The 15,065-nt window shown below is 38.0% G+C and overlaps 1 protein-coding gene across 7 annotated transcripts in view; it reads left to right on the forward strand.

Moving 5' to 3' along the window:
• The window catches only part of ERC2 (ELKS/RAB6-interacting/CAST family member 2), a 993,433-nt gene that overhangs the window by 368,197 nt on the left and 610,171 nt on the right, over positions 1–15,065 (forward strand). For all 7 annotated transcript variants that reach the window (XM_086367446.1, XM_086367443.1, XM_086367447.1 and 4 more), the window contains one exon: positions 13,506–13,673. In XM_086367446.1, the coding sequence (XP_086223572.1) occupies positions 13,506–13,673 (168 nt within the window). The remainder of the gene's footprint in view (positions 1–13,505; positions 13,674–15,065) is intronic.

Here is a 15,065-nt window from a genome sequence, read left to right on the forward strand (position 1 = left end):
GATCAGTGAGTTCAATTTCTTCATTTTAAGGATGTGAAAATGGTGGGAACTCCCAGTCATCAATTGTTACTTTGAGCAGCTTACTAGTGATTTCTCTTATAAAATTGTAGGACTCTAAACAAAGAAACCACTGCTGGAAGAATAATGCAGTATAATATTGACTTATTGTACACATGGTAAATTGATACACACACAAACACACAAGGAAATTTCCATACCAAAATGTTCCCCACCATAATGGTGCTGTGATCACGGTAGATATTTTCAGCAGCAATAATGGCGAACCCAGAAAGAGATGGTGATTCATTTCACTTTAGAAAAAAAAAAATGACCAAAGAATGTGTAGCATGACTTTAATTTTTTAAACATCATGGTGGCTTTTGCTTCTGGTTTAATATGTTTTCATAATGATCTTGCTTCTCGCTTAATTGGTTTTTATAATGATCGTCTTCTTCACTCCTGGAACTCAGTTTATTTCCAGCTCCAAGTTCTTTAGTAACAAAATGCTTCCAAGTTGGAAGTGTCTATAACAAGTCCCAACAGAGAAACAATTGCTCGCTCTGGCCAAGGTAAATTTGCACAGAGTTTGGTGTTACCACCCATTTCACAATCATTTATGTTCTACCTAAAAGTCAATGATGTGAAGCCTCAAATTGGCTTAAAAATGAGTGTGTCCCTAAATTCAGCACACACACCCTTGGCGGGGGTGTGTTAAAGTGGTATTTCAGTAGTGAAACCTTCCTTTCCTATAGCTATTTTTGTGTGTAAAAGACCTATCTGAATATCTTAGAATAGGAGAAGTATTTTCACCATTTTGAAAAGCAAATCTATGAAAACTGTTTCTGCAGGAAATATTTGACTCATGTTGAAACATCATAGCATAAGAATATGTAGGTGGAGTTGTATATACCTATATGTCATATTTTGCAGGATTTTCTCACATTTTGCAGGATTTTCTCATTGATGGCATTTTGTTCAGGGTATTTTATACATGGATAGGGATAAGAGCTATTTTTTGCTGTCGTATGTTATACGTTACATATGTATGTATGTGATATATAAGGCACGGGGCTTCCCAGGTGGTTCAGTGGTAAAGAATCTGTCTGCCGATGCAGGAGACACTGGTTGGATTCCTGGGTTGGGAAAATCCCCTAGAGGAGGGAATGGCAATCCACTATACTATTCTTGCTGTAAAATTGCATGGACAGAGGAGCCTGGCAGGCTACATTCCATGGGTCGCAAAGACTCGGACACAACTTGGTGACTAAATAGCAGCAGCATATAATTTAATTTTATATAATATGTGATTATTTATTTGTTTTTCAGTTGGCAAGTAGTGTCTGACTCTTTGCAACCCCATGGACTATAGCACACCAGGCTTCCCTGTCGCTCAGCATCTCAGAATTTGCCCAAGTTCATGTCCATTGGATTGGTGATGCCATCCAACCATCTCATCCTCTGTCACCCTCTTCTGCCTTCAATCTTTCTCAGCATCAGGGAAAAGATTATTTATATAAAACATTTATATTGTATTATATATTACATAGAATTTAACATATAATGTATAAACAGATATATATGTATATATTATATATAATACATAAAATATAATAAAATATAAATCACATTGCTACCATTTTAGCCTGGAGAGCCCTCAGAGCATCTATGTTTTCACCTATAAACATACCTACCAACACCAGTTTGTCAGAAAAGATAAAATACAATCATAATTTTAGCAGTTTTCTGCATTGTTTTTGTTTCATGCCATATTCCTCTTCACTTCTGTGATTGTCATTCATGCTATTTGAATATTTCTAGCTTTCTTCCTTATGAGCTTGATTCAGAGCAGGCACTGTGGAGTTTGATACACATGTGCTTCAGTCTTGGCTTTGCTGCCTGTAATCTGGGTGCCTCCGGACCTTTGAAAATGCAGAGCAGTAGCTCTCTGTCTCAAAAAGCAGATGGGCACATGAAACTGTCCCATGGGTGTTAGCTAATGTTGCTGTCATTGTTGTTAGTAAAATTAGCTTTCAATGTTAGCTGCTAGAACACAGCATAGTACTCTAGTGACTGAATTTACCAGTCATACACAGATGATGCAATGTATTTTTTTTATCATGGTGATAACTGATGTTAGTATTTGGTATTAAACAGTAGCCACTGTTCATTGATTATTTCTACTTTATTTCTTAGTGCAGATAATAAAGCCCCTTGCAAGCCATGTTTTGATTAGTCCTTGTGGCACTGGTACTACAATACTATTATCTTCATTTTATGGATGAAGAAACTGAAGTTTTGAGAGATTGTATCTTTCTCTAGGTCCTGGTGAGTAAGTGGAAGGTTAAGATTTGAACTTGAGAAATCTAGCTCCAGGGCCCCTTGTAGCTATTAATTACTCTTTCCTGCCTTCCAACGATGTATTTGCCTTAGCTTACAAGTGGAGTTTACTAATGTGACTGAGCGTATAGTAGGTGTTTAAGAAACTCTTGTTTGCTTATGAATCTTTGCAGAAAAATTTTGTACACACACAGCAAATGATCTTTTTCTTACTCCCAATTGAAAACATAGTATATATAGTGGAACACACATAGCATTTTACTTTTGGCTTCCAGAAAAATTTTCTACAATTTTCCTTTGTCTGTTTTCATGAAAACATTTTAATCTATATTTAGTCTTATTCATCTCTCTTTTCCTTTATGGTATATAAGCTTTTTCTCTTGCCTAGAAAGAACTTCCATACTTCAAAAATAAAAAAAGAAGGGCCCCAATAGTTTCTTATAGAACTCTTCATTAGAAATTTGTTTTTGTCAAGAGAAATTAGGTAAGGATTTACCTTTACTGGGCTTCCCTGGTAGCTCAGATGATAAAGAGTCTGCCTGCAGTGTCAGAGAGCTGGATTTGATCCCTGGGTCAGGAAGATTCCCTGGAAAAGGAAATGGCAACCCACTCTAGTATTCTTGCCTGGAAAATCCCATGGACGGAGAAGCCTGGTGGGCTACAGTCCGTGGGGTCACAAAGAGTTGGACACGACAGAGACTAACACCCCGTGCTATACAATAGGTTGCCTTTACTATTATTTTTCTGAATGATTTGTCAGTTTTTAGCCATTATTCACTGAGAAATTTAGTTTTTTCTACTGAATATAGTGCCATTCTTACTGTATATTAAATTTCTCTAAGTATGTGAATCTATTTTGGATTGCATCTTTTTCTTCCTACATCAATACCAAACTGTTTTAATTATTGAAGCTTTAAAATATGTTTTAGTGTCTGAATCTCTGACCTCCTTACATCATGGAAGTTTGGAATAGGTGATGACCTTAGAGGCCGTTGAGCGAAGTTTTGTTGGTTTATAAAGCAGGTAGATGAGTCCCTAAAAAGTACCTGACTTTCTTGAAGATTGCACCCTCAGGTGTTGGCAGAGCCAGATGTGAACTTGGGATGGAGGCTGGAGTGGATCTTGAACCAGAATATGGGGGTTTAACCTAGTCTAACCACATTAGCCCTGAAAGCCCTCTGAGCTTCAGTATTGTTACTTACAAATAATACCTACATCATAGATGGCCCTGAGGAATGCATGAGACACCCTGTTGCATCACCAAACACACTGCTGTCCACAGAGGACATCTCAGATGTATCTAGTTGGCTCCAAGCCAAGGCCTTCTGAATCTAATCCTTTGGTGTGTCCCCGTTTCACCACACCCAACCATTTCATATCCATGGCATGCCTTAAAATTTTGATTGCTAAAAGATACTGGAGAATAATCTTTCATAAAATTTTCTGAAGGATATTGTTCTTAGAAAAACATGAGTTCTCTTTTTAAATAGATATGAGCAAAGGTGACTTAAATCAAGTTAAGTAAGATCTTGGCTGTGGGATTTTAGAACCTTGAGTATGATAATGTCTACCATAAATCAGGGGAGTAGCTGCATTTCCCAAGTTGGCTTGATCATAGAGCTAACCTCCACTCCCCCAATTAATTTTTGCACAACACCCAGGAGGGTTTCAAAGAACAAATACTGTTTACTTTAGAGCAGTATGTCTCTCTTGGGAAGAAATTCCTTTTAAAGAAAAAAATAAAAAGAACATTATGGCACCCAGTATTGTTTTATGTAATAATTATTACTTATGTTACTTAATTAGGTACAAGGATAAGACTAGGCATGCTTATAGCTCTTACAGAACTATGAAACCAAATCAGAATTACACACTAAATGAAAATACGTCAAAGCCTATAAAATTTAAATGAATGATATTCACTTTATATGAAAAAGGATTGTGTTTGCTGGATGTAAATTTATATTTGATATGAATATGGTGCCAGCTACTATAGCTCAGATGCTAGCTCAGAAGTCTGCACAGTGGTGTGCTGTGTATTAACCTGGTTTCCTCATTGGTTGCAGTTTCTGTAGTGCTGATAACCCCCTTGCTTTCCTGTTCACCATGATGTCCTACGGCCAAGATTTTGAGGGAATATATCAGAGAAATAAGATATATTTCTTCTGTGTTTTTTTCCATTTCATTCCCAAAAAACTGAAGTGCAAATACCAAGGCAAATATTTAGATCTTTTAACAATCCTCGATTATCAGGAATTATTTGCATGATCCAGAATAAGTTCACTTTAACTTTTGAGATAATCATCAAAAAGAAAAGACAAAATAAGTTTTGTAGCAAACTCATGGATCCTTGAACATAGGTCTCCATTCTTTAGGAGTATGGGCCCTGACTTTAAAATATAGTTTTAATTCTCTTTTAAGTAAATGTACTATAGTTTCTCATTTAGTAGTCATTTACAAACGTGTCATATGTATATGAATGGAGATTACTTACTTGGATTTATTGAACATAACTGACCTTGAGATCACGAAATTATTGTTTAGTCTTCCTACTAAATTATCAATGATTTAAGTTCTTGAGGCCTCAACGATAGGTTAAAAAGTTCATGACATATCTCAGTAGGACCAGTATTTGAACTTTTTATGTTAAGATGCATTTTCATGTTTAAACTTAGTGTGCTTCCTTGAAGGAATAGTACAATATGAATGACACATGGTGTTTTCTTCAATGTATTTTTTTGGTAATAGTAAATGTTTTGAAGATGGGCATTTTAAATGTTAGGAGGTACTAAGATTGATAGCTTTGCAAATTGGTTTTAAGTAATTTGAATTTATAACTATCATCATGTTGCAAAATAACATTGACTTTGGAATAGCTTGCTTCCTTTTGTAGTAATTCAAAAATATTATGACAGCTATAGTTTTATAGTGAGCATAAAAACCAGTGAGGTAAGTTCAATGAGGTAAGGTTAGTGTTGGAAGTTTTATTAACAAAAACTTTAAGTATTAACACATGAGTTACAATTCCCATGTGTTTTCAGAAATTTGCTGGAACTGAACTAAACGTTAAATTTTGAACTTTGGACTAGTCACTTAAAACCACCTAATTTTAGTGTAAGAAGTAGCCAAAAGCTTGAGTATGAAAACAGGCTTTATAAAGTTGTCTGGATTATTAACCCACATAAGATATGAATTCTTCCATGTAGGTGATATGAAACATTTTTGACCCAGCATTGTTTTCTTCAGGTAGGTGGCATATGGGAGTTGGGTATGATTTTTTGATGGGTGGGTAAGACAAAATGCATCTTTACAACCTGAAAATCTCAACTGTGTTATTAACAAGCTGGTGATTGTAACTTAACTTTTATAAGCGCAGCATGTGGTTATGCAATACTAAATATACCTGAATTTTACTTTTTGAATTGAAATTATATGAGAACAGACTTCTAATTTAGTAGAAAGGTATATTGTAAATTATGAAGCAATCTGTAATACAGCCATCATTGTTTCTCTTTGTACTATTAAAATAATTTAAAATATAGATTTCCTAACCCCCACTAGGTCAAATGTTTAAGTTTCGGATTGGTAGATGAAAGCCAACACACAGAAATGGGATTATCTAGTCCTTTTTTCCCTAGTCAGCATCACTCTAGTGTTCAGTTCAGTTCAGTTGCTCAGTCATGTCCTACTCTTTGCAACCCCGTGAATAGCAGTACGCCAGCCCTCCCTGTCAGAGAAGGCAATGGCACCCCACTTCAGTACTCTTGCCTGGAAAATCCCATGGACGGAGGAGCCTGGTAGGCTGCAGTCCATGGGGTCGCTAAGAGTCAGACACAACTGAGCGACTTCACTTTCTCTTTTGACTTTCATGCATTGGAGGAGGAAATGGCAACCCACTCCAGTGTTCTTGCTTGGAGAATCCCAGGGACGGGGGAGCCTGATGGGCTGCCATCTATGGGGTTGCACAGAGTCGGACATGACTGAAGTGACTTAGCATAGCATAGCATAGGCCTCCCTGTCCATCACCAACTCCCGGAGCTCACTCAAACTCATGTCCATTGAGTCAGTAATGCCATCCAGCCATCTCATCCTCTGTTGTCCCCTTCTCCTCTTGCCCCCAATCCTTCCCAGCATCAGAGTCTTTTCCAGTGAGTCAAATCTTCGCATGAGGTGGCCAAAGTATTGGAGTTTCAGCTTCAACATTAGTCCTTCCAATGAACACCCAGGTCTCATCTCCTTTAGAATGGACTGGTTGGATCTCCTTGCAGTCCAAGGGACTCTCAAGTCTTGTTAAAATGACTAGGACAATTCCTGCCACAAAATCAATTCTTCATGTTTGTTGAATGAATGAATAAATAATTTTAGTTACTGGAAATAAAGAGTACCTACAGAGAAGAGAAATCTGAAATCAAAATAGATGAAGGCAAAGAGTAGAAAGACATGACCTAAATATAGATTAAGAGATAGACACACCCTCATCTCAGCTTTTTTTCTTTCCCCTTCTCGTTTTAGCTGTGCTGGGTCTTCACTGCTGCAAGGGCTTTTCTCCAGTTGCAGTGAGCAGGGGCTACATTCTAGTTGTAGTGTGCGGATTTCTCATTATGGTGGCTTCTCCTGTTGTGAAGCATGGGCTCTAGGCATGTGGGTTCGGTAGTGTGGCACATGGGTTCAGTAGTTAAGGCTCCCAGGCTCTAGAGCACAGGCTTAGTAGTTGTGATCCACAGGCTTAGTTGCTATGCAGCATGTGGTATCTTCCCAGGGATTGAACACATGTCTAGTGCTTTGGCAGGTGGATTCTTTAATACTCAGCCACCAGGAAGCCACTGTATAGCTACTTTTTAATGATGCAGTTGCTGAAGGTCATTTTTTTTTTAAAGGCAACTTTGAGATTTGTATGAAAGAGCTTTAAAAAATCAATGATTATTCTGAATGTTTCTTTTCAGCAAGACTGCAGAAAGATCATGCTAACTAAATCACCAATCAGTTAGGTAGTTCTCTTTGGTAGAGATCAATAACCTCTGACGATTAAAGAAGAGAAGACTCCTGCCTGTGACCTCGTCTCCAGGTAGTATATCAGTCATACAGTCTTTCTGAGTGCTCCGTGAAATTCCAGCTCTCTGTCCTTTTGAGACCATAAAAGGTTCATGTGAGGCCAGTGGGACACTATTTCCTGTGGCATGGCTCAGTCAGCCATGTTTGATATTGGTCCAGAATCCTCCCTGGAGTGTTTCTCCATAGGGGAGATAAAAGTCTAAGGATTGAAACTTTTGAGTTTATTAGAATCATAGACCTGCATGGTCCACTATTGTAACCATGAGCCATATGGGGCTATTGAGCACCTGAAATGTCACTAGTTCTAATTGAAATATGCTGAAAGGGAAAAGTAGATGCTGAATTTTGAAGACAATACCAAAATGTAAAATATATTATTTTTTTAATGTTGATTACATGTTAAAAAGTAATATTTTTGATATAGTGGATTATATTAAATATAGTCTTAATATTACTTTTACATGTTTCTTTTTTAAACTTGGATGCTAAAAATTTAAAAATTACATATGTGACTTGTGTTGTATTTTCATTGGACACACCACCTTCAGTCTTTTTTCTGGAAGGGTAGAAGTGTCTGTGCAACATTTCTAGCCAATCCATACAACTTGAACACCACCCATTTCATCAAGGAAAAGTCAGTCCTCACATCAGTTATGTTAATTGACCAAATTTCAGATACTCATCAAATATAAAGAATATTGAGCCACTTTTGGTAGTTGACTCTGGCATGTCAGCTTTTAACTGAAATCTTTCATAGCTAATTAACTACCCCTGGAGAATTTATTCACAGCTGAGAAATACACCCATGGACCCAGCCACCCCTCCACACAGACACATATCATACCATGTATGCTGAAATATTTTAAAGTAAATGACAGACAGTGTAACACTCTGGTACATGTTAAAGCACAAAACCTTACTTGCTGGTTCTCCACTTTTCCTGAGGGCTGTTGATTAGTAACCTTTATTGCATTCCTACAGTATATAAATCACTGGGTTACAGGCTGTGGAAAGCAGAATAATAAAATATAATAACAATAGCAAAAATTTATTGAGTGTTTCTAGGTGCCAGGTACTGTGCTAAGTGCATTACATGTGTTATTTAATTTAATTTTTAACGTAATTTGATGAAGGTGGTACTCTTATTATCCTCATTTTGCTTATAACACCTTTGATTTATTCTTGACATTTTGAAGGCTGGTGAGTACGTCCATGGCCATTGACATGAGTTGCTTGAACACCTATATTTGCAGTGGAGAGACTTTGCAAAACAGAGTTGTCCACTTGAGCCACTTGTTGATACGAATATAAGTTCAGACCAGTGTGCTATAGGAGACTCTTCCTCTTTGATCTCTTTTTCTCTTCTCCCCAGGATCTTGATCTTTAACCTCTGTGTTTACTCCCTAGGATTCTGCTACTTCTTCCTTTCAGCTCTGTCCTTGGCTCTCTGTCAACCATCTCTCCCTGCCCCAAGCCCCGCCACACTTCTTTGGAATTGGAATGAAAGGATAGAGGAAAGTAGATTTTGAGGTCTTACACACTGAAGGAGTAGAGGGAAGAACAGTGACCCAGTTTCATGTAGGTTTATGGCCATCTCTAAGACAAACAAACCTTTCTAGTTTTAAGGTACCTACTTTTTAATAAAACCAGGAGAAATTATAGTAATTGAGTAGTTTAACACATCATACTGTTGGGGGGCAGGGAGTTAGGGGTGATCCTGCTTTTGAGGATCCAGATATATGGAGGTTCTGCCATCTTGTAGCTCCACCATGTGGAAAATGTATCCTTCAGAGTCTCAAGAACGGGGAGGGGTGTCAGGGAGGTGTAGATAGGAAGTGATGTATGACGCTTCTGCTTACATTTCATGAATGGCTCCATTTTCCCACAAGGGGGCTGGAAAGAGAGATGGATCCAGTGTTCAGGAAGTAAAGGCAAATTGGATTTGAGTGAGAACTAGTGGTTACTACCACAGCAGCTTCTAGATTTTAGGTTATTTTCAGTGTTTTTGTCTTTGGAAGCATACTTCCATACATTATGCATACTTCCAACTTTGAATCTGTCTCCCCATTTGAATGATTGCAAGTTGAATCAAATTCAAATATACCGTTAATCCAAGTCTACTATTAGGAAAAACAAACAAACGACACTTTAAATGTGAAATAAAACTGTACTGGGAGCTTTTGTGTATGTTCCAGTTTCATTTTCTTTTAAAGTTGTTCTTTGTGATAGCATGTTTATTCAATGCCTGAAGTGTTGTCAAGTAAGTAATATTTAATCTGTGAAAATTTTCAAGTGGCCCCTTTTTCTCTCTCAAGTGTTTTTTTTTTTCTTTCTCTCAAGTGTTGCTGTAGTCATTTTAAGATGGAAATGAACCATTTGATTTTTAAAAATTATTTATGGCATATCAAGTAGCACTTAGTGTTTTGTCACAACACTGAAACTGTTTCTGAAGGCCTGTGTAAAATACAGCAGAAAGGTCAGGAAGCTTATGTACAAAACTTCTAGAAACATACCTCACCATTGGAACTGGTTATAATTCCTGGGTGCTGACATGAAGATTAATAATGTTTAACTCTGATTTTGGCAATTTTTGCCAATTTCATTGCCATGGTCATTTTCTTTCAAGTTATTACCTGGAACTGAAGTGATAACAAATGCTTTATGCTTTATACTGCCAGGTAAAAGGTTAAATTTTCATGTGTTACATGCTTTTAAACATACACACACACATGCACCCACATACAGGCACAATTATACACACAACTGGATCAGAAGGAAATGAGTAATTCTCCTAAAATGAAAAGATTGTCTTTGTTTTAACATTAGGTGACTAGTTCCCATGCGGTTAAATAATATGTAAAAACTGGGAATTCAACCTATGGCTCTTTGTGCACTGACAATATCATGCAGTTCTAATTTTCTTTTGTTTTTCTGGGAAATGATGGTGCTCTTTGCTTTGCCAAGTTTTATTATTGAGTCAACTGCCAAAGTTTAAGAAAGAGAGTCAAGGGCCCTTAAAATTATTTGGTGTTGAGTGAAGAGGTAGAGAAAGGTATTTCATATTCCCAAACATTTTAACTTTTATGTCTCTACCTGATGTTGGAATATAATCTAAACTTGTAGGCTTTTCTGATTCTTTTTAAAAATGAACTATACTATCGAGTGAAGTTTAAATATTAGTGAAGGGAATTTTAATCCTACTCACTGATACTCAGTTTGGAACTACATATTCTAATTTTTAATAGACTGTCTTCTTTCTGGCCTGATTCCTGTGTTTAAACTTCTGTGCATCAGAAGGTCTGTGTGCCTGCTTGTGGTTTTGCACCATCTGGAAGTTAAAATTTGACTTTAGAAATGATGTCATGCTTGCTTACTGCAAACTGGGCTAATGTTGGTTGAGAATTGGATGTAGTTCAGGTCAACATTTTGTCTTAAAAAAAAAAAAAACAACTTTAAGCTTCATTTCTTGATTCTAGGAGGCTGTGCAGAGCTGTAGAGATAGAGTGAAGGTGATTGAAGGCCACAATTCAAATTCCTTTGAAGCTAAGTACATGCTGTCAGGCGCATGGAAAATAGACTCACAAACAGAAGACCTTGGCTGGCACAGACTTCTTCCTGCCGTGTAGAGTTTGAGTGTTGCGAGTAGTGTGTTGATCATGAGCAACTTCGCTCTCCGTTTTGTTCCTGGAGAAATAGTCTTACTTAAGTGTTACTTAATAGTCCTTACAAAAGCTTGGGTTGCTGTTTTAATCTCTTATGGACTTAGTAAGATGGAGCAAGACATTGAAAGATCACACATAGCCAGAAGGCACCACAAATGTTAAGCTTACTATTATTGATTAATTAGAGTCTCTTCTGAAACTTTCTCTAGCATCACTCACTATCTCCCAGGTTGTAATTTATTTGTATCATGGATTTGGATTGGGCGTCTCCTTTGTCCAGATAATGACCACCATCTTTGATAGGTAGAATGTGGGGCTAATGGGACCACAGTTTCTTCTCCAATTTTTACAGAGTCCTAGTCAGCCTATGTACAGATCCCTAAAATTGAATGTGTAACCCTTTCTAACCACTGCTGTAACCTGCAGTGATCAACATGTTCTGCCAGTTTCGAAGGAACACACTAAATGCTACCCTTTTATGTGTAAACTAAAAATCACACTTTTTCACCAGATAAGAGGAAAACTCAGAGATAAGTACTGATGTTATTCTAAGTTGGTAGATGAAGATAGACCCCTGGAGAATCTGGAATGTTTAAGCTTTAGTGCAACTGGCATGAGTTTTTCATTTAGGAAAGGGGAGGTCACCAGAATATGAATTTCCTCTTCACCTCTTTCCCTAGATCTCGATAGCCATTATGTGAGAAGAGGCAGAGCTATCGGAGGTTTGCAGATTCAGCAGTTCTCACCTTCTGGAAACACAGAGTGTCCATCCTCTCTCATAATGCAGTCAGGGTCATTCAGCCAACGGGGCTTCCAGCACTTGTCATCACCTCTGCCCTTGCTGGGATCTCCCAGCTTCATCTTGCTGTCTGGGACAGAAACTAGAAAACCTCTCTGCTTACCTACCTCCCCATCACCTTTGACATTTAAAAACACTACTTTGGCCCTCCTTTATTCAACAGGGGTAAGGAAAGGAGATTCTTTCCTGATAACTTTTTTTATATCTAGTATTTTTCTGCCCTGATGTGTTCCACCTAGGACTGATTGCTGTCTTTAAAATCATAAAATGCCAGGCACTTAGAGATAGTCAGTCCTTACCTCTTTGTTTTATAAGTGAAGAAACTGAGGCTGAAGACTTGGTGTGGGCAAGTGAGAGTTATTTGTCCTCATCCTCACAGGTAGAAGTAGCGCTGGTCACTCAGTGGTGTTTCTTTTTGACCCTATGGACTGTAGCCTGCCAGGCTGCTCTGGCCATGGGATTCTTCAGGCAACAACACTGGAGTGGGTTGCCATTCCCTTCTCCAGGGAATCTTCTTGACCCAGGGATTGAATCCAGATCTCCTGCTTTGTAGGCAGATTCTTTACTGTCTGAGCCACCAGGGAAGCCCAGATAGAAGCAGAACCTAAAACCTAAGTGTCTTTCCTTTGTTCCAAATCACCTTTGACTCTTTGTCCTTATACTATTTATATATCTATTTTCACGTATTACAGTATTCCTGCTCCTTTTTTAAAAAAATGTTTTTGTTTGTTTCTGTATTCATCTAAACTTTACTTGCAAATAGTATAATGAGCAAAGGTTCAACAAGATATGCTATGAGATGCAGCAGTCCCCAACTTACCCCTATCCCATTCTTTTTCCTCAAGATCACCTCTTTAAACTCTTTATGCCTGGTTATTTTGATATCTCTCAATAACATGCTTAATTCCTAGTGTTGATGTTGCTCCTGTCTATGCAGTTCCCAGTGTGGAAGGTGAGGATTAGAGTCGTCTGTCATCCCAGTGCCCTGCGTCACCCATGTAAACATTTTTTGCACATGATCTTTGGAATGTTAACATTAAAAGAAAAGCTTATGTTTCCCCATTCTATTACCAACATTTGAAAAGCAGAAACTGTAGAAATCTAAATTTTTTCTTTAGTGTTTGTAAAGCAGTCTTTCATGAAGCTGTAGAATAGGTGTCATCCACAGCATTTTCTTCCTCTAACAGCATTTACTTCATCTTGGCTACACGTCTTTTTCTAACTTAGGAGCGTTCCTCTATTGCCAGTCTTATTCTCCCAGATGTCCGTGGCATGGCTCATTGCGTTCTCTGTATTCCCGGAGGATGCTACGTGGCATGAACAGTGTTGTACCCTCCCTGGGCTCTCAAAGATACAGAGAATTCACGTGCTTTGTTTCCCATCTTTCGGCTTCACAACATGAGATGACTTCATAACGTCTTATTTCATATAAACCTTATAATTAAAAATATATATATCACTGCTCAGGTACACATGCAGTAGGATTTTAAGGTAGATGTAGGCTTTAAAACACACAGCCTGGAGTTGCCCATGAGCAGTATTTGATCGCGCTGCTGAGAAGGTGTACTGCTGCCCCACCCACCTCCCAGGGCAGGACGTAGTTACTGATGACCTCTCTGTAAAACTGCAAGCTTTTTTCTTTTTCCTGATTTCAGGTAGATGCACTGAGATTACGGCTAGAAGAGAAAGAATCTTTTCTCAATAAAAAAACGAAACAGCTGCAGGACCTCACAGAAGAGAAGGGGACACTGGCTGGAGAGATTCGAGACATGAAGGATATGTTAGAAGTGAAGGAAAGGAAAATCAATGTTCTTCAGAAAAAGGTGAGTACCTGATGTAAGCTCTTCAGATTGAGAATTGGTATCATCCATATTTTGTCATTTCAGAGAAACTTTTGAGTGTGTGGGAAAGAAGAAATTATTGTTCAAAAATTTTAGATTAGTGAGTGTAAACTTTAAACTTACTGATATTTAACTTACTGGTGATTGTATCATGTCAGTTTTAGCACAACTTCATGAATTTACTTATTTGATCACCTGGAAACTAGTATTTTTTTTTCATTTACTAGCTTAAACATAGAGATAATTGTACAAATTTAGATATAAATCTAAAACGTATCATTAATTTTTCCTTTTCTTTACTGAGAATTGAGCAGTCAATATGTTTTGTGGGTCTTAAAGGTATTTTACGTGCATTTTGTATTTGTATAAACTTTAGTAGCTCTTATCCTGTCAGACTCAAACAGATCTTAGTGGGTGTGAAGTAATATTTACACCTATTTCTTAATTGGAGTCAGTGAGACAATGTGAAGTAAGTTGTAATACAGTGATTCAACACAGAAGATACTGGACTTGGCTAGGGCTCTTCTTTCTTTCATTTTCTCCATAGTAGAGGATCCAGATTTGGGGACAACACCCAGATTTTTCTTTTGAAGAATTCCTGTTTGCTACTGTGTACAGTTTTGGTGGGATCAAAGGGTGCTCTGCCTTCCCTAGAGAAAAGGGTAGGCAAGAAGAGAAGCTAATACCCGCTCTTTTTCCAACAGAAAGAAGCTGTTGGAAAAATATAGGGCTCTCAGATTAACAGGCAGCAGCATGGAATCTGAGCAGAAACCAGTTTGGAGAAGTAGGAGCTGGCTGGCCAAGGCACCGCCATAGACAAGCATGTCACCAGGCAGCTGCAGACAAATGGGATCTAACTGGCCCTTCTCCTGGTGACATTTGCTACCATCACCTTTCACCTTATTTGTATCGACAGCATGCTAGCTGTTTTTCCTGCTTTAACCCTTACTTTTCCTACTGGGTGTTCTTAACATACAAACTGGAGTAATTCTTTTAAAACAGAAAACTGTTCGTATCACACTCTGACCAAACCTCTCCAGTCACAACAAGCTACCTAATTTGTGGGGCCAAGTGCAAGATGAAAATATAAGACCCTTTATTCAGACTTTATTGAGAATTTCAGGATGGTCATAGTGAAGCATTAAACTAAATATGGGGCCCTTCTGAGTACAGGGGCCCTGTGTACGTATGCAAGTTGCATGCCTATAAAGCCACGTCTCCATCCTCAGTGGTTTCCATCCTCACAGGATATTCTCATTAGTTATCTATTTTATGCATAGTAGTCTGTATATATCAACCTCCACCACCTAGTTCATCCCAGCCCCCCTCCCTCCTGTATCCATGTTTGTTCTCTACATCTGTGTCTTTGTTACT

The sequence above is a fragment of the Bos grunniens genome, chromosome 22 (assembly GCF_055505025.1).
Source record: "Bos grunniens cultivar Pamir isolate PY7600 chromosome 22, Bosgru_T2T1.0, whole genome shotgun sequence".
In the NCBI taxonomy this organism is placed as follows: domain Eukaryota; kingdom Metazoa; phylum Chordata; class Mammalia; order Artiodactyla; family Bovidae; genus Bos; species Bos grunniens.